Source organism: Gadus macrocephalus, chromosome 1, assembly GCF_031168955.1.
Source record: "Gadus macrocephalus chromosome 1, ASM3116895v1".
Classification (NCBI taxonomy): domain Eukaryota; kingdom Metazoa; phylum Chordata; class Actinopteri; order Gadiformes; family Gadidae; genus Gadus; species Gadus macrocephalus.
The window spans coordinates 22,996,540-23,024,039 of record NC_082382.1 but is presented as its reverse complement, the minus strand read 5'-3'; the positions used below and the strand labels follow the sequence as shown (position 1 = coordinate 23,024,039).

Genomic DNA, 27,500 nt, shown 5'->3' with positions numbered 1-27,500 from the left:
GCCGTTGTGTTTGATTCCGGTGTGTTGGGTTCCTTTGTGTTTGATTCCGGTGTGTTGGGTTCCTTTGTGTTTGATTCCGGTGTGTTGGGTTCCGTTGTGTTTGATTCCAGTGTGTTGGGTTCCGTTGTGTTTGATTCCGTTGTGTTGGGTTCCATTGGGTTTGATTCCGTTGTGTTGGGTTCCGTTGGGTTTGATTCCGTTGTGTTGGGTTCCGTTGGGTTTGATTCCGGTGTGTTCCGTTGTGCAGCGATGGAGGAGCTGGATGGAGATGAGGTGCGAGTCTCCTTTAAGGGCCGTGAGGCTGAGAGGGACATTGTACAGGTAAACACACACCGGCTTTTCACAATAAAAGACTTGAAGTGGGTCTGTTTTATCTCATGGACATTAGCATCAGTTCTGATCCTAATTTAAATTATGTTTAGTATTATTTATTACCTAATAATTGCAATCCACATAGTGTGATTTCATTTAATGTCATTATATTTCACTTTGATACAAACTCACTGGTGAATTTGAAAGAATTTTAGGTAGAATTCATGAGGTTTAAGTGGGGCTGCTCGATTATGGAAAGAAATCATAATCACGATTATTTTGGTCAATATTGAATTGACGATTATTCAAACGATTATTTTTGAGTTTGAAAACATGATGTATTTATTCAGCATGTCTCTCCCAAACAACACTTTGTAACTGAGAACTTTGAAATTTCGCATAAAAAAAAAACACAAAACGGTCAAAAAGAAAATATTCAAATGTACAGATATGCAGCTGTACTGCACTTTCTATAAAACATTGAATAAAAATATTAATAAAAAGATTATTTCGATTATATTAGTTTTGTGATCGTTTGACGCTAAAATCGTTGTGTCCCTGTACCTTCCTGCCTCGGTTCTGAGGGCTTCTGGGTAACTGAGTTCCTTGTGTCCCTGCCCTGCAGTTTGTTCCGTTCCGGGACTACATCGACCGCACGGGGAACCAAGTGCTGAGCATGGCCCGGTTGGCCAAGGATGTGCTGGCCGAGATCCCCGACCAGATCCTGTCCTTCATGAAGACCCGCGGGATCGAACCCCGACCCGGCCTCTCCTGCTCCCCCCTGCCAGACCTCCCAGGACACATCTGACCCCCTACTGAGCAACCGCAGACCTATCTGACCAATCACAGAGCTATCTGACCCTACCGACCAATCCCAGAGCTATCTGACCCAACCACAGACACATCTGACCCCACTGACCAATCACTGACCAACCACAGACCTATCTGACCCTACTGACCAATGAAAGACTTATCTGACCCTGACTGACCAATCACAGACCTATCTGACCCCACTGACCAATCACAGACCTATCTGACCAATCACAGACCTATCTGAACCGCACTGACCAATCACAGACCTATCCGACCAATCACAGACCTATCTGACCCCACTGAATAACCAGAGACCTTTCTGACCAACCATAGACATATCTGACCTCCATCATATCTGACCATCATATCTGACCTCCATCTTATCTGACCTCCATCTTATCTGACCTCCATTGCAGACCTATCTGACCTTGTTTCCCGCTATAAGATGGAATAGTTTGTCCATGAGTTTGCTTCGTGTCTTGGTCAGATATGGTCAGTTGGGTGTGATATTAAGATCTGCAAATCATGTCTAAGGCCGCGTTCACATCTAGCGTTTTTTGTAATAGGGATAAGTTGAGCCGACCGTTTTTTCAACAAAAAGAAATGCTGGCAGCGTTTTTGGCCCTAAAAGCGCCGAGAGCGTTTTTTCTATCGCCTCGCAACGAATCCATTCTAGACCCGACGTTACTCGCCTACTACGTATCCAGGCTAGAGCCCATTAGACATGTTGTAGATCTCGACATGTTCTGTAATTAAAACTATTAATCGCTCCACCGGCACTTTCCCCGAGTGATTTGTCCGCCATTGTATCTTGTTTTGACAGTAGAGAGTTTCCTTCGTGACGAAGTGTCAATGTTCCGCTTGTGATTGGTCAGTTGCCCAAAAGACGCCTGACGTCGGCCGCTTTCTTCCTGAAAGTTGAACTTTTTTCAACACTCCGTATGGCAGAAAAAAACGCTGGGAGAGGCGTTTAAAAAAGCGGCCGTGACTTTTTCCAGAAACGCTCTGCTCCATAGGAATAAAATGTAAAACAAGCGCTGGCAGATTTAAAAAAACGCTAGATGTGAACGCGGCCTATGAGAGTAGAGTCAGCCAGTATTCATGAGGGAGGGTTAGGGGGAAATAGAGTCAGCCAATGAACAACCAGTATTGACGAGGGAGAATCAGGGGGAAATAGAGTCAGCCAATGAACAGCCATTATTAATAAGGGCGGGTCAGAGGGAAGTCTAGACTGGATTTAAAATGCTGAGAATGTCAATTGAAGAGGAGCAGGGGAGGGCTGGCACCACCGCATTCATTACTTGTTCTTCTACATCCGCACACACGCGCATGCACGCGCACAAACACACACACACAAACACACGTACACACTCTCACAGACACACTTGTGTGAGCCACGCCTGGCCTCTTCTGCCCAGCTGGGTACAGATTGGTTACCCCCCCTACCCCCCCAAACCCCCCACCACTTGAGAAATGCCAATCTCTGAACCCCCATGGGGGGCTGTGTGCGTGTGTGTGTGTGTGTGTGTGTGTGTGTGTGTGTGTGTGTGTGTGTGTGTGTGTGTGTGTGTGTGTGTGTGTGTGTGTGTGTGTGTGTGTGTGTGTGTGTGTGTGTGTGTGTGTGTGACAGATGAGAGTGGAGTGAAGGATACGGTGTCAGAGAGACCACATAAAGGAGTGGAAAGATAGAGAGCCGATTAGAGAGAGAGAGAGAGAGAGAGAGAGAGAGAATGGAGATGTGCGAGAGGTATGGAGAGATTCAGAGGAAGAGGAGGAAGGGGGAGTTAGAGAGATAGGGAGGGAGAGAAAGCCAGAGAGAGGGAAAGGATTGGAGAGAGAGGGAGATGGGGGGGGGGGGGGGGTGAGAGAGAGAGAGAGATGGAGGGAGAGAAAGAGAGTGGGGGAGGGGGGGTGGAGAGAGAGAGGAAAGAGACAAGCGAGAAGGAAGTAGAGATTGGGAGATGGGTGGAGAGAAGGAGAGAACAATGAGAATGTTTAGAGAGAGAGAGAGAGAGAGAGAGAGAGAGAGAGAGAGAGAGAGAGAGAGAGAGAGAGAGAGAGAGAGAGAGAGAGAGAGGGGGTGAGTGGAGGGAGAGATAGAGGGAGAGAGAGAGCATGGGACATAGAGAAACATCAGATCAAAGTGTCTGGCTGGAGAGGGTGTTTGATATATTGCGTCATCCCAACACACGTTCAGAAAATCATTAGTTGTTCCTGTTTTGTGTGTCATTCACAAAACTAACCAGACATGCAGATGTATCTAAAAGCAATAGTCCTAATACATACACGTGTAATACTTTGCCCATCATTACGCCAATCCATTCTGTCAGAGCTTGATACAGGCTGTGGAGCAGATGAACACTCCCATCTAGCGGCCTGAGTGTGCAACTACACGCTTAAAGCCCCATTCCGCTTCTACTAATTAACATCTTAATCAGAGGGTATATCTCAAAGCAGCTGTTGACTTTGTGTATCGGTTTTCCATGTTGCTGCATGAAGATTCTCTGAATCGCCGATTTAGTGTCACGGCAGGACACGAACTACTGAACTTTCAGATGCATGAGTTGTTTCTTCGCTCATCGACGTCGTAACGTTAAACCGTGTTCGCGCACACGCTGCCGATACAGTCGTCCGATCGATAATCTATACCAGGTAGCTTTATAATGTAGGCTACTATACTATCTTGTTGGGTATATCTGTGATCCGCCACCATTCTGCTGGATGACGAGGGTATAGATATCGGGGCAGGATGCGACTGGACGTTTCTCGACTCTTTACTGTTCCAAACATCATCTCCATGATTATGATCCATCCTTGCAATGATCAATATTTGATGAATTCGATATTCATTCGTTTTTCTGCACATAATCCATAAAGTGGAACGGTTTTTATTGACTCTATTTGTGATTCACCCCAAAAAGGACCTGTTGTAATAGGCTACTACTTGATCGTGTTTCTGCTGTTCAATATTCCCGTCCTGTTTACTGCACTAAGAGAACAATGTCGTGTTCTGCATGTCTGAGAACTATACGAAGTGTTGTGTTTTTACTAAGCGTGATGTTGACTGTCCAAAAATAATAGAGAGATTGAGGTTATATCTCATCATATAGGCTATGCACTCCACTCAACGCTGTACATTTGGAAGCTGTTTAAAGGTGCTGTTTGTAAGATTTAGGAGCTGTTTTTTTTTTCATTATTGGAATGGCATCGACAACCCGTCGGCTATTAGTGAGTACAATTATCTGTTCGAATATCGGTTTCAAATCACCTGAATCTGTATGAGCCGATTTAAATGTAATGATCGCTCCCTGGCTTATTTCTTACCATTCGGGGCATCTCTTCCCTGATTGAGGCGCAATCTTACCTTTTGATCCCAGATGTGTATTTTTCTCACTTCTCAAAGGTGGAATGGAGGTAGGGAAGGAGCACAGAAGGGAGGGGAGGTTTTTGAGTGATTTAGTTTCAGCGCCATGCCGCCTTGTGTTTACAGCTCTCCAATCTTACTCACAGCAGCTTTATCGCGGGACATGGCGATGTTTTGTGTTTCCAGGTTTTTCTAACCAAACGAGATGGTGTTTTACTTCTTGTGGTGCGGCGTGTCCCCGAGATATGTGCGGAGAAGCTAGGACACAACATGGAGGGGATGTCTCTCATGCTGTGTCCTTCCTTGTTTTAGTCTGCACGTAATCTATAGGTTCACACTTTGCATACGTCGGACAACCACAGACCAATAGGAAAACAGGTACCATCACTGGTGAAGGTGTTGTTTGATGATGTCTTTGTACTGAGTCTTGTGTCTTATAAATATACATATATTAATATATACATATATACCACTCGGTACGTACTATACACTAGTCAAGTCAACATACCAAAAACATGATGGTCAAGTGTTTCTTAGTCAGTACTGCAGAATGTTAGGGTGAAGGTCAGAGGTCATGACCTCAGGACACGTATATACTGGGTCTGTTTCTACATTCATGTATCCAGTGGGAATGTAGTGTTGTTGAAACTTAGACTGGAGGGATAGTATTCTGTGTTTATGCAGGAGGTAATCTCGTGGCTGTCACTTTCCATTATTTTCACAGTGGTTTAGAATAGGCCTCATTTTGTTACCGCAGTTACCACATTAAGTATTAAAAGTATTTTAATTATCCCACGCTGTCTGTCTGAAGCTTCCAGGATTTCACAGCCCATCTGCAGAACACACACACAACCCACAACGAGCTACGTTTCAGTCCATGAGAAGGATTAAGATCCACGGTACAGAGGAGGAGAGAGGAGAGAGGAGGAGAGAAGAGGAGACAGGAGCAGAGTGAGGTGAAGAGGAAGAGGAGAGACGAGGTGAGGAGAGGAGAGGAAGGACGAGGAGAGGAGGGACAAGGTGAGATGAGCTAAGGAGAGATGAGGGGAGGGGAGGAGAGGAGAAGACACGGAGAGGGGAGAAGAAAGGAGCAGAGTTAGATGAAAAGGAGAGGAGAGAGATGATAGGAGAAGTGTGGGGTGAGGAGGAGAGGAGAGTCGAGGAGAGGAGAGAATCCCTTTGGAAAGATAAAAGGAGGTAAACGAGATGTGCTCCGATCTTATATACCAGTGAACCCCTTCTCCTCCCTTCTCTCTTGTTCTCTCTCCCCCCCCGCTTCTCCTTCTCCTCCACCTCCTTCCCATCAGTGAGTAGTGATGTCATTACGAGCGTTGTTTTAAAAATAAAAACATATTTTTTACGAGTCCGTGGAAAGAAGCAGGCAGCAGGTCTTGGCGTAAACGTGAGGCGTTTAGTAGTGAGTGAGTTCCCCCTGCGCCAGGAACACTGCGCGTTCTGTGGGGCTTTAGGTAATAGGTCAGCCTGCCGCAGCACAGCAGCCAGAGGAGAGCTATCAATGGAGCTCTTAAACAGGGCGGGGGGGGGAGTCACTTAAGAGGAGAAGGCGGTGATGGTGGAGGAGGAGGGGGTGGTGGTGGAGAAGGAGGGGGTGGTGGTGGAGGAGGAGGGGGTGGTGGTGGAGGAGGAGGGGGTGGTGGTGGAGAAGGAGGGGGTGGTGGTGGAGGAGGAGGGGGTGGTGGTGGAGGAGGAGGAGGGGGTGGTGGTGGAGAAGGAGGGGGTGGTTGTGGGGAAGAAGAAAAGAGGAGGAAGGTGGTGGTGGTGGTGGATATAGAAGAGGTGGAGAAGAGGAAGGAGTAAGAGAAGGTTTGGGAAGAGAGGAGTAGGAGGTGGTGACGGAGGACGGGTTGGTGGTGGTGGTGGTGGGGATAAAGAGGAAGGTGGCGGTGGAGGATGTAGCAGGTGTGGATAAGAGGAAGGAGTAAGAGGAGCTGGGAAAGAGGAGGATGAGGGAGAGAGGAGGAGTAGGTGGTGGTGGTGGTGGAGGAGGCGGTGGAGGATAAGGAGGAGGGGGAGGATGAGGAAGAGGAGGATGAGGAGGAGGGAGAGGAGGAGGTGGAGGATGAAGAAGAGGAGGAGGTGGTGGAGGATGAGGAAGAGGAGGATGAGGAGGAGGTGGAGGATGAAGAAGAGGAGGAGGTGGTGGAGGATGAGGAAGAGGAGGATGAGGAGGAGGTGGAGGATGAAGAAGATGAGAAGTTTGACGAAGAGGTGGTGGAGGACGAAGACCAGAGGAGGAGGAGGAGGAGGAGGAGGAGGGAGCAGGAATCTGCCAGGGTTAAAGGGCTGCCATTACAGGACGGCAGGACCTAATATTTTTTCTGGTGGTGGAAAAAACAAGAAGTAATGTTCCCCCGCTCCAGGGAACATGTCCGGGCGGAGTGGAGGGCTGCGCTCGCCGCACGTCACGGAGGAACACTCTGGAGCAATGTGGAAAAACAACCCATCGATTCATCCACAATACAACACACTTGTACGAAATATACTCTCGAACACAACCGAATAGATTATTCAAAAAAAAAGGTTAGAGAACCGTAATCTAGGGCAGAGTAGGTGGGTTATTCTAGAATCGAGTGCTACAGTTGAACAGAGTAGATTAGAATACCGTAGGTTAGAGTAGATTACGAATGGAGCAGATGTGCGGAGCATGATTAAAGCCGTGGTGGAACAAAACCGATTGGACTCATGAGTCAGCAGCCACGGAGTCCTCCTCCACTCCAGGCGTCATTAACCCGGGGGTACGGCTCTTTCCACCTGAGTGGCCTACTACTCACAACAACAACAGTACGTCCAGTGTGGTGTTCCACTGACCTCACCTCCTCCTCCAGCTCCCCCTCCCTACTAAACACTCCTCCTGTGTCGCTTGTTCTCCCGTCGCCAGCGCTCACACGTCACTGGAGGTACGGCCAGGAGAAAGATCTAAACGTAGACCACATGAAGGCGCCCTGAAGACCACCTGAGGACCACCTGAAGACCACCTGAAGACCTCCTTAAGACCACCGTAGCTACCCGAAGACCACGTTAGTAGAAGCGCCACTGACAGGGCTCCTCTGAACCCCCCTTGAAACACGGGCTGGTTAATCCAGTGGTTTGGGGTCTTGATTCCCTGCCAAAAGATTCCTGGTTTGATCTCTGGTGTTTAGAGTCTATATGAGATGTCCCTAACCCTTGTCCCGAAGGGGTTTGGACATCACAGGTCCAAACATAGTTACAAAACAGGTCAGCTCTGATAAACAGAACTCATCCCTCAGGCTTATTTTACCAATCCTATATTTCCCCCTCCTGTTGGAGGAACAAGTCTCTGGCTTTTGATCGTTCGATTGGGGATGTTGGCGCTGAAAAGTAAAATAGTAATGACAGATGTGAATCCATAAAAGAAGAGAGTGTGTGTTCTGCCTTTTCCAATGAAGCAACTGAAATCATGGGCAACAAAACCAAACAACAAAAATAGGTATGCCTCTTTCGCTTTCCATCTAATTCACACAGCCTTCAAAATAGCATGAAAGGCACTTTGTACAAGAGTGGCACCACATAATTACCTTACATGAATCATAAGAGACATATTCATATACTCTGGTCAGGGTCCCAGAGGGAAATCTATGCAAACAAGCGCTGGAACAAACTACACTTTGGTCAAACAGGTCATATGTAAACATTGCGACTTGTTATTGTTTTTGTCCATAGGTCTTTTTTGATACACAACACAACGTGAATATATTAGCTTTCGGTGTCCCGGTAGCATGCAGCACTATACACGTACATTTTTTGTCATGCACGCGTATGTTTCCTTATAAAATGTGATATAGACTCTGACATAGCAGACAGCCTCGGTACGGCCGTTGGCCTACTGTAAGGCCGATTTGGACAGAAATGGTAACGACACCGGTTGCACAAACCATACAAATAGCAGATAGTGAATGACCCGTGTAAAACCTGATTGATTTCTCAGAAGTTCTTAGAATTCCCTCCGGTCATCTGGTCAGAGCTTGAAATGACATCACTGACAGGTTATAATTGTTGGCGCACACACAAGCACACACACACACACACACACACACACACACACACAAGCACACACACACACACACACACACACACACACACACACACACACACACACACACACACACACACACACACACACAGCGTTAACGTGCGATGTGATGGTTTACCACGGCATTAGTACGGTATTGAATGTCCTTGAGGTACACAGGGCTCACCTTTGACCTTGTCCGAGTTTTGTAGGGCTGGAAAAACAAAAACAAACTAGTTTATATTGAAACCCCAGAACAGTGCCCTCTGTGGCCACTGGCCAGACAGGGTGTTCTCCCAGAGCCCTCCAGCACTCGGGCCTCCTTGGGTTCGTTCCAAAAGGTTCTTCCTAATGCTCAAGCTGAGGCTTGATGCCTAGCGCCTCAATCTCCAGCACTACTGTGAATCGCCGGATTAATTATATTACATTTTATTTTATTTGCAGCGGTTTAGGACTGGTTGTGTGCGTTATGTTGTCGAGGTTGTTTGGCCTCTCCGCAGAGACTGCTTTTATCTTGTGATATTTTCACCCTTTATTTAGGGCCGGGCGATTTGTTCTAAAACAGTTTGGATTTTATTTGAAGAATAACAATGATTAACAAAGGCAAAATAACATATAACTGTGAGCAGCAATGTGGGGGTCAAGCAGAATAAGACTCCATCAACTAATTTTGGTCAACAGACATAATCGGTTAGGTGGCTACATGATGACTGTCTCAGTGATTTCACCTAAAAAGAAACATATTGGCAAATGGCTATAACAATGAAATAAAGTAGCATGCCATGGGACCTTTAAGATGTTGGAATAAGTGTGATGTGCTGCTGCTTTTGGTTGCCACAGACTTTAAGAAAACTCGACACGCTCACCTTTTTCATTGCATGCTGCCAAGTTGATATTTAACCTTTTTTTCATAATCGATTTTCTTTAAAAAAAAAATCGTCCTTAACCATTAATTTGGATTACGATTAAAAATCGATTAATCGCCCAGCTGTACCTTTGATATAATAAACTCAGTTTATACTTATTTGCTTGGTCAATACAGTTCTGAGCGTCTCCACCAGGGCCAGCCGAGCCGCCATGGCGTCGTTAAAGTCGACGTCGACTGTTGGTGATCTGACCAATCACAACCTTCCGAATTATGTACGGCAAGGTATCCTAGCAGTGGCTAGCATGGATCCCAGCCATTGCTAGCATGGATCCCAGCCGTGGCAAGCAAATCCTACCCTTACCTAGCACAACCTAGGCTAAGATACGCTGGATTTGCTAGCCTAGCGTTTCCTTGGCTAGGATACGCTAGCATGTTTAATCAGTCTGAACAGCAGCAGGAGATAAGGCTATCAGAGTTCATCAAACATCAGCGATCATCTGCGTCATTGAAGGTTTGGAAACGGTGATGACCTGTGTGTCATATAGGGTCATTCACCCCCTCATCCTCCCTCTCTCTCTCCCCCTCTCTCTCTCTCTCTCTCTCTCTCTCTCTCTCTCTCTCTCTCTCTCTCTCACTCTCCCCCCTCTCTCTCCCTCTCCCCCCTCCTCTCTCTCTTCCTCTCTCTCTCTCCCCCCCCCTCTCTCCCTCGGTCTCTCTCTCTCCCCCCCCCCCCCCACTCTCTCTCTCTAGTTAACTAATATTTGCTTGTTTGCAGACCAACTAACCAACCAACTCCTGTATTGAGTCGTGTCACTTGAGTAGATTAACAAACAAGCGAGTGGATATGTGGAGGGTTTTCTAGCCGGGCCGAGTTGGAGCGGAGCCAGCCCACAGTGGCCAACAGAGCTTGCGAAACGCTGGGTCAACATAAGCACTGCTTCACAGAGTTGACCAACACGGAATATGACATGATGCTCGCTCAGCACGCATGCTGCCCACCAACTCTCCTGGTCTCGGATCATGTGGTTCGTCTGGAGTAGAGGTTGCCCTGCATTGGGGGTATTGACGGTGGTCTGGTCGTCCTGCCCCCTCTATGTAGTCTGGTGGTCCTGGCTCCTCTACGTAGTCTGGCCCTCAGGCTGACGTTAGGTCTGTTGTCTCTCGCTGACCTTGGCCGCTGAGCGCTGAGAAAGCACTTTGCCCCTGCACTTGTGGAAAATCACAACTGTGTGTTTCCATTTTTGTTTGAATAAAGGACTGTCCTGTCCTTTATTCCAACAACGGCAGAAACAGGCTCAGAAACACTCACGACTTTGGCATTCATGTTTGCCATTGCAATATCACTAAATACTGTTATTACCAAAGTGAATGTATATTTAGGTACATAATTTCTATAGGCACTACTAGAGGCACTCAATCCAGGCATTAAATGGCTGCATGTTTTGTATACGTTGCTGATGACATGGCCTATTTCCTCCTTAACTCCTTAAATGTGGCCTACTGGTTGTCTTGCGTTGTCGACACGATGAGCCCTAAAACATAAGGAAAAAGAACAGAAAGTTCACATGAATGTGGTGAAGGAAAAAGAAAAGCCCTTCCACAGGACCTGGAGTCCCTCAGTAATGTAGCTGAGGTGGTTCCACATTGTAATAATAAATAATAATAATACATTTAATTTAGAGGCGCCTTTCAAGACACCCAATGTACTGCAGTATAGCTCTCCAGTACTGTCCACATTGTACTGCAGTAGAGCTCTCCAGGAGTCTCATTTATAAAACTGTGTGCGGGATCGTTACTAAAAGTGTACGTACGCCCAAAAGCCAAGTTTTGCGTGCGGCAAAAAATATTCAGACTTATAAAACCCTGCGTACGCACACCTCTAAGCAACCTTTGCTTTATAAATCACAGAGTGCCTACAAGTGTGCGCAGCTGAATCAGCTTCACGTTCCGCCCTGTACACGCCCCTTTTTAACCATAAATGGTCAATGCAAACGACCTCATGAATGCGATCTGCATATAAAACAGACTCAGGTGCAAGTATTATGTCTTGTCGGAAACAATGGCAGAAGGACTGAGAAAAGCAAAAAAGCGAAATTTCAGGGAGGTTGTGGAGACACGTGTGGGTGAGGTGGAGGCCCGAAAAGTAGTTTTGTTCGGCGGTCACGGGATTGTGATCACTAACAACAAAAAGCAGAGTGAGTGGCAACATGTTGCTGCAGCAGTGAACTCTGTCAGTGGCACGCAGCGCACAGTCCTCTGACATAAAGGTACATATGTTTATGTACCAATAAATCGTTATGGTCCCTGAAGCCCCTCTCCCTCCGAATCCTGCCATTTGCATGGTCCTCCAGCAGTGTCAGCAGTGCCATGGTGCAGCATTACGCACGGGGCTCACCGCTGTATTTATAGGGCTACGGTAATAAGACGGACGGAGAACTCCTTGGATAATCCGTTTGTAATCACCCACGTAAAATGTTTTTGAACATAACCCCTTTTTAATGCCTGATTTTTCATGAAAAGCATCAAGAGGAGCGGACAATAATATAACGATTGTGATGAGGAGTATGTGGCTTGGTTTTCCACACTTGGGATTTAATTGACATTTGATTATGTGTTTACAGTGTCACATAAAAATATTATGTTATTAACACATGTTGGACAGATGCTTTATTCCATGCAGTCGCGCCGTCAGTGGACAGTATGGAGTGACGGGATTAAATATAGAGAATTTTTTTCATTTCTATTCTAAGGAGATGTTTCTGGAGTTATAACTGAGTAATAACGCAGTTGACTTAAATTATTCTGATTACATAGATTTAACGCATGATACGGGTTGAAATTAACGCTATGCTAATGGACGATGCTAATGGTCGATGATACAACACAATCGTTCTTCTCACTTTACAATTCTTTTGTCTGACTTCAGTTCATCACCACACCGTCTGTGTCGCCAATTCTCCTTTTCCTCCAAACCATGCGTACGCATGGGTCAGAGTTTGCCTAGGGCTGCGCACATTCTCCCGTCAAGTTAGGTTTTTATAGATCACAACCTTGGCGTGGAAAGTCACGTACGCCAATTTCAGCCCCGTTCTGTGCGTACGCAACGGTTCTTCAGTACTGTCCACATTGCACTGCAGTAGAGCTCAGTGGGGGTGCTTCTGGTCCAGACCCTGTCCAGGCCTCAGTGGGGGTGCTTCTGGTCCAGACCCTGTCCAGGCCTCAGTGGGGGTGCTTCAGGTCCAGACCCGGTCCAGACCTCAGTGGGGGGTGCTTCTGGTCCAGACCTGTCCAGACCTCAGTGGGGGGTGCTTCTGGTCCAGACCCTGTCCAGGCCTCAGTGGGGGTGCTTCTGGTCCAGACCCTGTCCAGGCCTCAGTGGGGGTGCTTCAGGTCCAGACCCGGTCCAGACCTCAGTGGGGGGTGCTTCTGGTCCAGACCTGTCCAGACCTCAGTGGGGGGTGCTTCTGGTCCAGACCTGTCCAGACCTCAGTGGGGGGTGCTTCTGGTCCAGACCCTGTCCAGGCCTCAGTGGGGGTGCTTCTGGTCCAGAACTTGTCCAGGCCTCAGTGGGGGTGCTTCTGGTCCAGACCTGTCCAGACCTCAGTGGGGGTGCTTCTGGTCCAGACCCTGTCCAGGCCTCAGTGGGGGGTGCTTCTGGTCCAGACCCTGTCCAGGCCTCAGTGGGGGTGCTTCTGGTCCAGCCCCGGTCCAGACCTCAGTGGGGGGTGCTTCTGGTCCAGACCCGGTCCAGACCCACACTGAGGAGCCGGTTCCCAGAGGAGCGAGCGGGCCAGAACACAAGCACTGCATGTGTCCTGTGTGTTTGTGGGGCTGAGGTGAACCCAGCCCAGAGCCATAACTCTGAGCAGAGTGGAGGTACTGTTACACACTTATTACACGCTAGATGTTTGGAGGCGCTGACGCTGGGACGCTGTTTCTAGGAGTATGGAGAAAGTTTTAAACTCTCGCATCAACAAAGGCGGCAGTGTTGAACTTCATGATTTTATTATTCTGATCTCTGATCGAATCACTTCAGTCAATGTGGAAAAATAAATCGTCCGTGTGTAAACACTTAGCTGTAGTAATCGTATGTTTATGATCATATAGGACATATGATCAACATAATTTATGTTGGACTTTATTTGGGTGAGATTCAGTCTGTAGGATTAGGCTACTGCATGCGTTTGTCTGTGAGTGCACACGCGCAAGAGAGTTGGTGTATTTGTGCGTGTGCGTGCGTGCGTGTGTGTGTGTGTATTTGTGCGTGTGCGTGCGTGCGTGCGTGTGTGTGTGTGTGTGTGTGTGTGTGTGTGTGTGTGTGTGTGTGTGTGTGTGTGTGTGTGCGCGCGCGCGCGCGCGCGTGTGTGTGAATTGAAGTGTGTACACACCTTTGGACCCGTCGGGCTCCTGTCTATTTATTGACTTCAGGCAGAAGTCTGTCGTTATTCACTTTATGGCTTGATCTGATTGATTAATATGCGTCAAAAGTAAAGCGTGTGGTTGCCAGCAACCAGGAGCCAGTACTGCCAGGCCTGCCGTCGCGCGTGCGTCACAGCCAATGGAAGAGCAGCGAGCAGTCGAGCCTTCATAAACCGACCCTCCGATCACGTGACTCCACACGATGGGCTCCGTCGGAGTTCGCGTCGACCTCCTCACTCTAGAGCTGCGCTACGGGACTATGTTGTTGTGCCGGAGAGCGATCGAACCCCCTTCCACATATTTTCCAAAGGACTCGTATCGCCTCTCGAGGTGAAGTGTAGGGATCTTGAGTACTGCCGCACCGAAGGTAAGCGCACGTTTTCCGATGTATCGATTGGTTGAACAGTATTAGTGGAGGTGAAGAGATTAGATCAGTGTCAGAGTTATCGTGCAGGAGAGTGACAGGCTTGGGACGGCTGGAGTGGGGCTTCCCCTATCACAGCGGCACGTTGGCCCAACACACGGCGGGCAGAATATATGAATCCAATGGAGGGTAAAGCATTTGTAAAGGACACTGCATTTTATATAACTTGCAACTAAGTTGTAAGTTACCTTCTTTTCAGTCCTCACAATCTGCATCGGGCGCTGTCTACCATTTACCGGCCTGATTTAAGTAAAATTTTATCTTAATGACAGTCACATCTCAACTAAATAAAAGTCACATTTATCATCTGCAGGGACAGGCTGGTTTGCTTCTTCGCTGTTCCTTTCCAAATGTATTTCTGCAGGGCGCACGCTGGACTGCAGTTCCCCAAGCGGCCGCAAGGAGGCGCTGCCCCACCCCTCGCTGCTCAACAACGCTTCTGTTTATCGTCATTTCGTTTCTGATTCCTTTAAAGGCACCCAGTGCAACTTTCGAGGCTTAAAAATAAACATTCAATTTCTAGTCTTTTTTACACGTAGTAAGTTTCAATAACTCCATACCATTACATACCGACATTTAAGCAGCAAAGATGAGACGTTGTGTGGTGAGAACTGATACAAAATCGATAACAACAACAATGCCGCCATTTTCTTTATTTTTTGTAACCTACAATAAATAAAGCAGGCTTCCAGTCAATGGAAAAATGGCTTCTCCCCACCGGCGATTGTTGTTGTTTACGATTTTCTATCAGTTCTCACCACACAACGACGTCTCATCTTTGCTCCTTGAATGTCGATATGTAATGGTATGGAGTTATTGAAACTTACTACGTGTAAAAAAGACTAGAAATTGAATGTTTATTTTTCATTGAATGTTTACATAAAGTTGCACTGGGTGCCTTTAAGGCTTTCAAAGACTTAAAAAAAAAAAAAAAAAACATTTACTCGAATTGAAATGCACATGAGGATATTTAGACAAGACAAAAGCAGCTATTATTATTCTTATTATCTGTCATGTATAACTATTTATATACCGATAAATCAAGGTAGTCGGTTTAACAGTTAATAACTTAATCCACACTTATTTTAATGGATGCGTCCGAAAAACCGTAGTGTTGCGGCGTGCGTATTGATCTGGTAGGCTACTTAGAATCGCGGGAGCCTCCCGCAAGGATTGAAGTTACACTCTATAACGAAGAACAGGTGTGAGGTCTGCGGTATCAGCGGCCCTGGACGCGGAGCCGCGAGTTTTTCCATGAGCAGCGGGTGGGAATCCAGGCCGCTGTTCCTCATGTCCAGATTGCGCCGACCTTGCAGAGCGGAGCAGCTGCATCGCACGCTCTCTGCATTCCAGCCTCCTCACACGTGGTTCACTTTCATTTGAGCCCCCCCCCCCCCCCCGAAGAGGAGCCGGTGCAAGCTCTGTTGTCCTCAGACGTCCAGCACTGATGCATGTGGTGTCTGACGGCCTGCGGATTGGTTCTAAGACGAGTCTTTATCAGGGCTGCGTTAGTGGCTGATCGTTGGTTTGATTAGCAGGAAGACAGGACTGTACTTGAGTGACCATTGGCTGCATCGTTCTTTGGCATATCCAGTAAAGCCCTCAGCAAGACCAGGTTGGACAGAACCTTACCTCCAGGTTCTGTCAGAATAAGTTGACAGAACCAGTCAAACTATGGTCCGTCTCCGACCATAAGGGGACAGAACCGGTCAAACTCTCTGGTCTGTCTCCGACCATAAGGGGACAGAACCGGTCAAACTCTCTGGTCTGTCTCCGACCATAAGGTGACAGAACCGGTCAAACTCTCTGGTCTGTCTCCGACCATAAGGTGACAGAACCAGTCAAACTCTCTGGTCCGTCTCCGACCATAAGGTGACAGAATCAAACTCTCTGGTCTGTCTCCGACCATAAGGGGACAGAACCGGTCAAACTCTCTGGTCTGTCTCCGACCATAAGGTGACAGAACCAGTCAAACTCTCTGGTCCGTCTCCGACCATAAGGTGACAGAATCAAACTCTCTGGTCTGTCTCTGACCAAAAGGGGACAGAACCGGTCAAACTCTCTGGTCTGTCTCCGACCATAAGGTGACAGAACCGGTCAAACTCTCTGGTCTGTCTCCGACCATAACTTTGCTTTGCTTCCCTCTCAGGACCTGGACGGAGAGGACCGTACCACAGCTCTCCACCAGCCCTTCTAGAACCCCTCTAGAACCTCTCCAGAACCTGAGCCATCAAGGCGGCGGCGGAGAACGCACACCGTCCGCCGGAAGCCCGCTCGGGGATGGTCGATCACCTGTCGTTTGGCGAGGAGACCTTCCTGTGCTACGCTGGTCACCATGGCAACGGGCCGGCCTCGTCGCCCCCGCCGCCGGGCGCCACCGGGACAGACGACTCCGTCTACCACCACCACCACCTCCACCACCACCACCACCACCAGCGCCACCTCCAGGAGCTGACGCTGTTCTCCTCGCCCTTCAGCTCGGAGGACGACCTGAGCGACTCCAGCCCAGGCTCCTCCCTCTGCTCAAGCCCCGACTCTTCCTCCTCCTCCTCCTCCTCCTCCTCCTCCTCCTCTCTGGGACACCTCCTCCTGGACTCCTCCTCTTCGCGCTATGAGGGCAGGAGTGGCAGCAAGGGGAGCAGCTCTTCCTCTGGGAGGGAGAGCCCTGACGCCCTGCTGGACCTCCTCCTCTCGCAGGGCTCCCTCTCCCCCCCTCTGGTGAGCCACGGGGGCGGCCCTCCCTCCACCTCCTCCTCCTCCTCCTCCCCGCTGCTGCCCATGGGCCTGGCCTGGGAGGCCCGGAGGGAGCAGCGCCTCAGCCTCCTGTCGCAGGGGGGCAGGGAGGAGGAGGAGGAGGAGAGCTTTGTGCTCCCCGTCTTCATGGAGGAGCTCCACGAGCCCTCTGCGGGCCTCCTCTTCCAGCCGACCCTGGAGGAGATCGACGAGTTCCTGGAGGAGAACATGCAGGCGGCCGCCGGGAAGGAGGAGGAGCAGGTGATGGAGGAGGACGACGAGGGAGAGGAAGAGGCGGCGGAGCGGATGTCAGAAGACACCGAGGCTGGGAGTCCCAGGGCGTTGGCGGCGGCAGTCCTCCGGTCGGAGGAGGAGACCTCGGACCAGATGGTTCCTGTGGCGTGCGGCGCCGTCGTAGCCCGCTCCCCCGGGACCTCAGCGGCGAGCGACGAAGCGTCCGCCGCTGAGAGCGAGCCCTCGTCCCCGTCGGCGGCGTACGCCGGTCGTACCGCCCGCTGTGGCTCCGCGTTGAGCGACGGGTCCGCGGCGGTCGCCGTGAAGCAGGAGGAGAGCCTGTCGCCTCCCGCCTCCACGGACGGCTCCGACGCGTCCGCCGCGGCGCCGGTGATCCTGCAGATCCAGCCGGTCCAGATCAAACAGGAGTCCGCCTTCCCCCCCGCGCCGACGCCCAACCCCGCGGCCCCCCAGCCCTCCTCGGACATCAAGATCGCCCAGCTCCTGGTCAACATCCAGGGCCAGACCTTCGCCCTGGTTCCCCAGCTGGTTCCCCAGGTCAGCGTGGCCGGAACCGCGACCCCGGGAACCGCGGCCGTCCCGCCCTCCAAGTTCGTCCGCATCGCCCCGGTGCCGATCGCGGCCAAGCCGGCGGGGCCGGGCGAGGGCGGGGACCCGGCCGAGGGCTTCCTGTTTGCCAGCCACAAGTACCAGAAGAGCTCGGTGGCCGACCTCATCAAGATGCACAAGTGCTCGTTCCCCGGCTGCAACAAGATGTACACCAAGAGCAGCCACCTGAAGGCCCACCTCCGGAGGCACACCGGGGAGAAGCCCTTCGCCTGCACTTGGCCCAGCTGCGGCTGGAGGTGAGACTGTTACTATTACTAGTACTAGTTACTATTAGTTACTATAACTTTTACTGTTACTTTTACTAGTTGTCCCTTCACCTGCACCTGGCCCGACTGCGGCTGGAGGTGAGACTGTTACTATTACTAGTACTAGTACTAGTTACCATTAATAGTTACTATAACTTTTACTGTTACTTCTACTAGTTGTCCCTTCACCTGCACCTGGCCCGGCTGCGGCTGGAGGTGAGACTGTTACCATTACTAGTACTAGTACTAGTAATAACTAGTTACTTTTACTAGTTGTCCGTTCACCTGCACATGGCCCGTGCAGGTACACTGTTACTTTTACTAACACTAGTTACTATTACTAGTTGCTAGAGCTATTAAGTGGAGGGGAGAACAAAGATCACTATTACTAGTTAATGGTTATTATCACTATCTGGCCTTTGCCTGAACCAGTTGAGGATGGAGGTAAGACCGAGCATTGTTTACCAGTTACTAGTTACTAGTTACACATTTTCTGAGGATGGAGGTAAATACTCTCCACTCATGCTGCCAGCCTTAATAACTCATAACTTAGTTACATGTTTCTCGCCTATCATAAAATCCATTCACATAAATGTCATTGATTAGCGAACAAGATGGCTAGCATGTCGCTTAATTCTAGCTATCAGTTGCGGCGCTAAAGTATGTCAACAGAGGTCAGAGGTTAGCCTACGATGACCTAGTTTGTGGGGTCATCGCTATGTATCATAAAAAAAACGGTTTTGAGGTTGTAATCTTAGTCTTCAATTGGGGAAATGACTCTAAAAACAAACTTTGACAAAGTTTTATGAGACTTTTGGCATTTTGTTTCCCAATGCGTCTGACACAGACCTAGAGGCTGGGGGAGTTTATGTTCTGTTTGCAGAGGCAGTAGAGGTTAAAGCTTACTAACTAACAGACTGGAAACTCACGCTTTTACTTTGAAATGAGGCTAACTATGGGATAATATTTTACCTTTACATATTGTAAAGTGGCCAATCCTTATTTGGAATAGAAAAATATACACAAATGATCGAACAAGGGCGGAATAGTGCAGGGTTCCCCCAGCTGAAAGGTTGTAGGTTCCAACCCCAGTCTGCACGACATTACATTTACATTTAGGGCATTTTGCAGACGCTTTTATCCAAAGCGACTAAACATAAGTACATTCATCAGAAGAAGGAAGACAACAATATACCGCTGTCTGTACAGTAAGGATTTTCATTGAACCGAATACCAAGCACTAACAGTAAAGAGACTAAGACTATTCTTAGGTGCAAGGACGAAGAACATACCATAAGTGCGTAAAAGGGTTGTGTGGGGGTAGGGTGGCACAACCATGTTGGCATCCCTAGAGCAAGGTACCCCCTAACCCGGACTGTGGATCTAACAATCGCAGTGAGGATCTTTGAAGGAATGCGTCTGCTGAATGAGAGAAAATGAATATCGCGACAGGGGTTTTTTGGGTTGAAATGACACTCATGTGCATGTAGGCGGCTCTTGGATGATTGATCAGACGAATCAGTGATGCCCCAGGGGGGCCGCAGTGTGTGGAGGTGCTGCGGGGACCAGGGTCCGGACCAGGCCGGTCCCAGCCTGCTATCTGCGTGTGTGTGTGATAAGATAGGAGAGCGTTTGAACTGCAGTGGGACTTTGAGCCCTGGGAGGAAGGCCTCTTGTTTACCCTCAGTCTGTTAACTCTGTCAGCCTGCTGTCGCTGCTGCACGCACACGTTACGTCACACCAACACACATGCATGCACGCACACACACACAAACACAAACATGCACGTGTACAAATATACACAACCGGCGCACATGTTTTATGCATGCCCCCCCCACAGTCACGCACAAGCAAACATAGATACACGCGTGCACACTCACACAAACATGAATGCACGCACACACACACACACACACACACACACACACACACACACACACACACACACACACACACACACACACACACACACACACACACACACACACACACACACATGTAACACACACACACACACACACACACATAACACACACATAACACACACATGTCCATGCACATATCCAACCACACACATATTTTATGCATGCCAACACACACACTCGCACACAAACACACACACACACACACAATACTTATTGTGTGTTGACATCCGGAGTAAAGTGTGACTGATTTAATCTTTGAACAAATGGCCTCACACCAGTGTGTGTGTGTGTGTGTGTGTGTGTGTGTGTGTGTGTGTGTGTGTGTGTGTGTGTGTGTGTGTGTGTGTGTGTGTGTGTGTGTGTGTGTGTGTGTTGCTGTTTATTATGTACTATTATGCACCTATAGTTTTTTTTATTGCATAACATAATACTATGTGGGGAACGAATCGATCTTGCAGGCAGACAGACAGACAGCCAGGGAGACAGACAGACAGCCAGCGAGACAGACAGACAGCCAGGGAGACAGACAGACAGCCAGGGAGACAGACAGACAGCCAGGGAGACAGACAGACAGCCAGGGAGACAGACAGACAGCCAGGGCGACAGACAGACAGCCAGGGAGACAGACAGACAGCCAGGGCGACAGACAGACAGGCGGACAGAGGTCTGCTGAAGATTAGCACCATCTTCTCCGCAGCCTCTTGGCCGCCAGTCGCTGGCGGGACACAGCAGCCCCTCTGTGAGCACGGACACGTGGGACCGTTTGGCAGAGCGTAGAACACCCACACGCACTCAGCGGAGAACCAGAACCAGAAGAGGTTCTGCGTCTGAACCTCCAGGGAGCGAGGGGTCCGACCGGGTCTACGCCTTCACTGAGACCCCCCCATCGTCCCTCCTAGCCCCACCCACCCCCTCCTCCACGGTGTGGAGACACAGTGAGAAGGGGGCGGGGGGGCAGAGGGGCGGGGGGGCGAGGAGAGCATGGATCCCCTCGCTGGGGGGCTTTCGTCCGCAGCGCTTGTCACAACACGCCTAGCGGTCTGAGCGCCTGGAGGGAGGAGCCTGGAGCAGGACGCCCCACACACACACACACACACACACACACACACACACACACACACACACACACACACACACACACACACACACACACACACACGTGTGCGTGTGCGTGTGCGTGTGCGCGTGCGCGTGTGAATGCGAGCAGGTGTGCTCAAAAGGGGGACGGGGACAGAGAGAGAAGAAGTGTGTTTGTGTTGGAGAGTCAGAGCGCGATTGAGAGAGTGCGAGGGTGTTTGTGTGGGTGTGTGTGTGCATTTAGGTGTGCGTGTGCATGTGTGTGTGCGTGCATGTGAGCCGGTTTATGTCGGGCGGACTCTGAAAGAGCAGTGTATGACCCAACAGGCCAAACCCCAGTTTTTGTGAATGCTTCTTAAAGGAGCGCACCCGGCAGGTCGCGGGCAGGTGCTGTTCCCCGCTGTTACAGTAACATATGAAGACGAGCGGCAGTTGGCCGCGCTTTTAATAATCTCCCGAACAACGAGTCGTCCCGTGTCTCGGCTTGAACATGTGTACAGCCTCAGCTCCAGGCTCTGACACGCGTGTCACAGCGTGTGTGTGGTTGTAAGCGTGGGTGTGGGCGGGTATTTATATCCCTGTGTGTGTGCGTGCATACGCGTGTATGCATGTGTGTGTGTGAGTGCGTGCACGTGTGTGGGTGAGGGGTGCTCGTGCACGTTGCAGCACATGTGTAACTGGGCAGGCTTCGGGGATACAAGTTTGGTCGGGCGTGTACGTTTGTGTAAGAAGTACTTTTGGAGAATGTACTAGTTTAGGCCGTCCCTCTTAAAAGGGTTCTGCGTTCTCCAAATGTCCCTTCAGGCCTCCTACAGAAAGACGTCTATAACCCCTACCTGCTCTTTCATGAGTATGTATTTCACTGTAAACAGCTTTGGAGTGAAGCTCAATAACTGCATGATAATATAAACTCTTTTTTTTTGTGACGTTTGAGCGGGGCCTAGACCCAAAGCCTACAGAGTGTTAACCTACAGCCCTTTAAACTGCACCAACAAGACATAATTCTCATAGTTTGCCATAATCTTCTCAGAGGTGGTACTTGACTGTGAAATTCACATGATCCTTCCATCAGCGGTCATCAACGGGGCTTGAACGCTGGCCCTGTGAGCTAGCACTTCAGAGTGCTAGCTCACAGCTCTCTCCGCTCCCCTCGTGGGTTGTGACAGCGGTGGTCGGATGTTATAGATGACAGTAAGATAGACATGATGGTATTGTGTTTAAAACTTGCATTATGGTCAAAACGAAACAAACATCAGCAGGAATTGAACCCCAGGTTAAGTCGCAGGAATTGCTGCGACTTAACCTTTGAAATAATCTTTTTGCGATCGCTGTTTGTTGATCCCGGTTACCACGGCGATTCATCTCGTTGTGAGCCCAGTGTCACACACACACGCATATGTATTTATATATCTATTCAGTATATATATATGTGTGTGTGTGTGTGTGTGTGTGTGTGTGTGTGTGTGTGTGTGTGTGTGTGTGTGTGTGTAAGAGCAAGTCATCTCTACTGGGAAAACCAATACTCGGCTTGGAGGACCCATGCATACACATCTCCTCTCTACATTAGAGATGTCACAGACCGTACGGTACGCAACGCCGGTCACCATACTTGAGCAGGGAGAGAGGCGGCGAGGAGCAGATATCAACCGCTCAGCAGACACACAGACACACCAGAACCCTCCGCTCTCTCGCGTGACTCAGGCCTCACGCCAACCGCAGTCAGACAAGTCAAGGCTGGTGATGGAGCAACAAGAAACCATGAGATCATCACACACACACACACACACACACACAGACGCACACACACACACACTCACAAACGGTGTGTTCTTGTTAATCGCTACATAATACAGTTAATTCCCCCCCCCCCCCCCGCGCTGTAGTAATGTCGTAATGAGAACATGAGTAACGTACAAACGAAGTTTGTAAAGTTCACTTCCCACGATGAATCAAACTGGAACTGAGCCACGCCCCTGATGATGAAAACACGTGCACATAGACAAAAAAGTACACGCACACACCCACATGCACACGTTCATGCACACACACACACACACACACACACAGACACACACACACAGGCTCGATCACAAACACTCCATCACTCACTCACTCACTCACTCACTCAAACGCACACACACGTACACACACACATACACACACACACACACACACACACGCAAACACTCACAAACACATACACACTCACTCGCTCTCGCTTTCTCTCACCCCGTCCTGCCTGTTGATCCTTTCTCTGCGTTCTTCTATCGCGCGTTAACGTGATGAACCCTGACGTCTTTACACCTCCGTCACCTATCACACTCACACACCACCCACACACACACACCACAACCACACACACACGCACTCACTCACACGCTCACAGAATCACACACTCAAACACTCACACGCTCTCACACACACTCTTACAATCACACACTAACACACTCATACACACACACACACCCCAGCCCTGATGTGTGTATGGTACAACATGGTCTGACATATTGGAGGTGTGTAGTAGCATGTTTGAGTTGTGTGGCATGTTGGCGGTGTGTTCCGTGTTAAATGTGTGTAGCGTGTTTGAGTTGTGTAGCGTCTGTGTGTGTGTGTGTGGAGTGTGTTCGATGTGTCGAGCGTGTTTCGGTTGTGCAGCTTGTGTGTGTGTAACCATAACCTGCTGTTTGTTACCGACTGGTTAATGTTTGACCGGCGCAGTCGATCTGTTGTTTCTGTACAGCAGAATCTGAATCTGTCAAACCCCCCCAAGCCATGTGATCCTCCAACCCCACCAAACACACCCCAACACGTCCCGCCTCCTCGCCCCCCCCTCGCTAACGCTCCCCCCCCCCCTCCTTGTGCCCAGGTTCTCCCGGTCAGACGAGCTGTCCCGCCACCGCCGGTCCCACTCAGGGGTGAAGCCCTACCAGTGTGTGGTGTGCGAGAAGAAGTTTGCGCGCAGCGATCACCTGTCCAAGCACCTCAAAGTCCACCGCTTTCCACGCAACAGCAGGACGGCCCGATCCGGAACCTGAACCCCCCCCCCCGGAACAGCCAGGACACCCCCGGCACATGACACCCGACCCGGACCCAGGGGCGTGCGTGCGTGTGTGTGTGTGTGTGTGTGTTTGTGTCCGGGCGAGAGACACAGAGGGCCAGAGAGAGAGAGAGAGAGAGAGAGAGAGAGTGTGGTAACAGTACGCTGTCGGTCCACCTTTTCTGTTCCAGGGGATCGTGTGCTGGACGTTGTTCCCAGTGTGACGTCAGCAGCCGACCGTGCCGTGTGTGCTTGTGTGCGTGTGTCTCTGTGCGTGTCTGTCTCTCCGTGTGTCTCTGTCTGTGTGTGTGTGTGTGTGCGTGTGTGTCTCTGTGTGTGCGTTCGGCATGTACGCGTGACGCATGCTGGCGCTGCTGTGATAATTTATTGGGTGGCGAGGTCTCTGGGGGGGGGGGCGCAGAGTGTCACGGAGACCTGAGCCGCCTGATCTGGGACCAGCAGCATAAGCTTTCCCCCCCGTCCCGCTCCTCTCCCGCTGAATCACGTGAAGCCCCGCCCGGACGTCCTGGGGTCCTACCCTTTGGTTTGTGCGTTCATCATCATCATCCTCATGAACTCCTTCGGCAAGGCGAGGACTTTTACTTTGAAATGTGGGATCTATTGGCGGAGGATTCCTCTCCAGAGTCAATGATGCACCCACGTTCCTTAATCTTCAACAAGCCGGGCGGGTTGCCAGGGACGACCAAGGAGCTCGGACGTGACCCCTGACCTCAGACAGGTGCAGGAGACAACAACAGAGCTAGCTAGCTTGGGTTAATGTTGGATTATTTCCCACAGTCCCGGGCTGCGTCGTTATGTAACTCGGTTGACGGCCGGTCTGGGACAAACAGACTCTTCCGTTCCTGAGCGGCTTGTTCTGGGGGGGGGGGGGGGGGGGGGGTTAAAACACTCTGACCCTGAACTCAAATGTGCCCCTACGACAGAGACAACAGCGTCACTCGTCCTCTGGAACGGGCCAGTGGTGTACGGTGTAAAGTGCCTTCTGAAATACCCCCGTAACGGAGGGAACAGTTCCTTCCTTGAGAAAAGGCTGAGGGTGCCCCCTGTTCGATGAAAGGTGCCCCTTTGCTGACTTTCCCCACTGCCCCTCAAATATGTGTGCACGCCACTGCTGATTCTGAAGGGTCTGTACTGTATGGGAAATAGTGTTATTAAGTACTGTACCTGGATAGGACTGTTTAAGTACTAATCCTCAAGGTAAGAGAACAGTCTGATGGATTGAGTAGAAGAACACACGATTCCATTGCTAAGAATTGCTTTTTACTTTTCGAAATACATCACCATGACAATATAGTTTGCCTGTTTCTCTCGAATTTTAACTTGAATTTACGAAATGTTGGGGCACCATCTGGTCCTAGAAAGGGGCAAATGTTAACGTACATCTAATTTCAACTAATATAAACCCAAGTGTATCTTTCCATTTAGCTTTTATCCAAAGCGACTTACAATAAGTACGAGTGTCAGTTCCGAACATAACAAGCAGATCTTTCCGAACATCAGTATTTAGTTCCGAACATAACGATCCGATCTTTCCAAACACGAGTGTATAGTTCCGAACATAACGACCGGAACTTTCCGAGCACGAGTGCATATTTGGGAACATAAGGAGCGGATATTTTGGAACGCGAGTGTATCTTCCTGAGCCTGATGAGCATCTATTTCTAGACACCAACAGTATGCCGTGTGTGGCTCTGCCTCCCAACCAACGCATAATAAAACTCTTACGGTTCTCGCCCAAACCCTGCCATTTCATACCTTCCACTGGTCAGCACACAAATGTTCTCAGCTCTTATGTGGGTTCCAGTGACGGTTTATGATTAGGATTTTCTTTTGGAGTAATAAGTGCTTTTAAAAGGCAACGTTGCTAATCTCTGGGCGATTACGCTGGAATGCTTTGTGGAGGAAGACAACATGGAAGGTGTTCAGCAAGCAGAGTGCTGAGTCATCAACCGTCTTCAAACCTCACATCTGTCCCACATTAGATCAACTCTCATCCAACAGATCATTTGAATGATGTAGGCGGTGTGTCTGTGTGTTTGTGTGTGTGTGTGTGTGTGTGCGCGCGCGTGTGCGTGTGTGTGTGCGCGTTGGGAGAACCAGTTGGATCAAAATGTCTGGGCACTAAATGGTTTATCGAATGACACCAGACTATGTTGTTTCCACACTTCTTAGTAATAGGATGAACAAATGCTTACCCCGTCTCCTATCACCCATCCTAACCTAGCCTTCCCTAATCTTATGTTGGGAGGTTACTCAGATACTCGGTACACGGTAATCCATCAAGGATTAGTGCGTTTCTAAACGTTGTTCTTCAACCATTCCTCAGCCATTTCTGTAAAACCCGAGCCTTAATCAGCCAGTTTCATATGAAGATATGAAATATGAGCAATTGAATGTACAGTATGTAAATACCAAAGAAGACGAAAGCTGTGATCTCTGCAATTGTGTATTTCTACAAATGTGTAAATGAAGTGTACATAACGTTATAATTCGATATATTATAAAATGCCAGAGCTTTATTTTTTTGTAAGATGTTTTTTGCAGCGTTTTAATGTGATCACATGTTTCATTACTCTGCAATCATCTGACAAAGAAAAATCTGCCAAAAAAAATCTATCCGTGTGTCGTATTTGTTCAAGAAATCCATTTGCAAATAAAAACTCTTAAGAAAAGTAGTTTGCTGTTTGATTTTGCATCCAAGCCTGCAGAGCGGAGCAGAAGCGCAGCGTTCGGATCACCTTCTCCTTCTACCTCCGGCTCCTCCCCGTACCAGCGTACCGTGGCCGGGCTCGGTTCCACCCCCGACCAAACACAGATCCACTATTGGAACCACTCGTGTGGCGCCCGCGACAAAGCAGTATTCAGGGAGGAGAACCAGGGGAACGTAGAACCAACGAACCAAAAGTATGAGGGAACGGAGAACAAATAGTCTATAGAACCAGAGAACGGAACCAACAGCCTATAGAACCAGGGAACGGAACCAACAGTCTATAGAACCAGAGAACAGAACCAATAGCCTATAGAACCAGAGAACAGAACCAACAGTCTATAGAACCAGGGAACAGAACCTAGAGTTCATAAAACCAGGGAACAGAGAACCAACAGTCCGTAGAACCAGGAGCCAAGGGAGAACCAGGATAACCGCAGAAAATACAAAGAAACAACTAAAGACGAAGGGAACCAGGGGAACCGAGGGATGAGAGAACCAGGGGTACGAGGGAACCTGAGGGGAGCTGTCGCTCAGGCCAGTTGCAATACTGGGGGGGGTCTGCTGGGTCTCGGTGGTCTCCGAGCTCTTCAGTCTCCAGCCCAGTCTCCTAGCTCTTCAGTCTGCTCTCCGGCCCAGT

At 49.5% G+C, this 27,500-nt stretch overlaps 4 protein-coding genes across 6 annotated transcripts in view; 2 read left to right on the top strand and 2 right to left on the bottom strand.

Annotated features, from left to right (window-relative positions):
- LOC132464051 (copine-9-like) overlaps window positions 1-5,281 on the top strand; it is a 42,967-nt gene extending 37,686 nt beyond the window's left edge. Inside the window, 3 exon segments of the mRNA XM_060060222.1 lie at window positions 248-321; window positions 938-1,677; window positions 2,212-5,281. Of these exon segments, the coding sequence (XP_059916205.1) occupies window positions 248-321; window positions 938-1,120 (257 nt within the window). The 3' untranslated portion in view covers window positions 1,121-1,677; window positions 2,212-5,281.
- Window positions 1-27,500, bottom strand: part of LOC132463097 (proteasomal ubiquitin receptor ADRM1-like) — a 409,794-nt gene that overhangs the window by 182,413 nt on the left and 199,881 nt on the right. The window contains exon 11 of one of the 2 annotated variants that reach the window (XM_060059052.1): window positions 17,091-17,107. The exons of the other annotated variant lie outside the window; for it this stretch is intronic. The gene's annotated coding sequence lies outside the window, so the exon portion shown is untranslated. Of the gene's footprint in view, window positions 1-17,090; window positions 17,108-27,500 lie in introns of those variants that run through there. 2 annotated transcript variants of the gene reach the window in all.
- Window positions 1-27,500, bottom strand: part of LOC132463270 (troponin C, skeletal muscle-like) — a 376,397-nt gene that overhangs the window by 241,996 nt on the left and 106,901 nt on the right.
- LOC132463065 (Krueppel-like factor 15) lies at window positions 13,958-26,824 on the top strand. 2 transcript variants are annotated; one of them, XM_060058976.1, is made up of 3 exons: window positions 13,958-14,194; window positions 16,401-18,084; window positions 22,630-23,939. In XM_060058976.1, the coding sequence occupies exons 2-3, from the start codon at window positions 16,532-16,534 to the stop codon at window positions 22,706-22,708; spliced, it is 1,632 nt and encodes a 543-aa protein (XP_059914959.1). In that variant the 5' UTR covers window positions 13,958-14,194; window positions 16,401-16,531; the 3' UTR covers window positions 22,709-23,939. The 2 variants fall into 2 exon arrangements, with proteins under 2 accessions (XP_059914959.1, XP_059914951.1); XM_060058968.1 differs by lacking the exon at window positions 22,630-23,939 and adding an exon at window positions 23,962-26,824 and having other exon boundaries at window positions 13,959-14,194.

Bases quoted from the DNA above. Each gene is read 5' to 3' on its own strand.
- LOC132463065 (XM_060058968.1), top strand. From the start codon at position 16,532: ATGGTCGATCACCTGTCGTTTGGCGAGGAGACCTTCCTGTGCTACGCT. The intron at 18,085-23,961 runs GTGAGACTGTTA...CCTTGTGCCCAG, and splicing joins TGGCCCAGCTGCGGCTGGAG to GTTCTCCCGGTCAGACGAGC.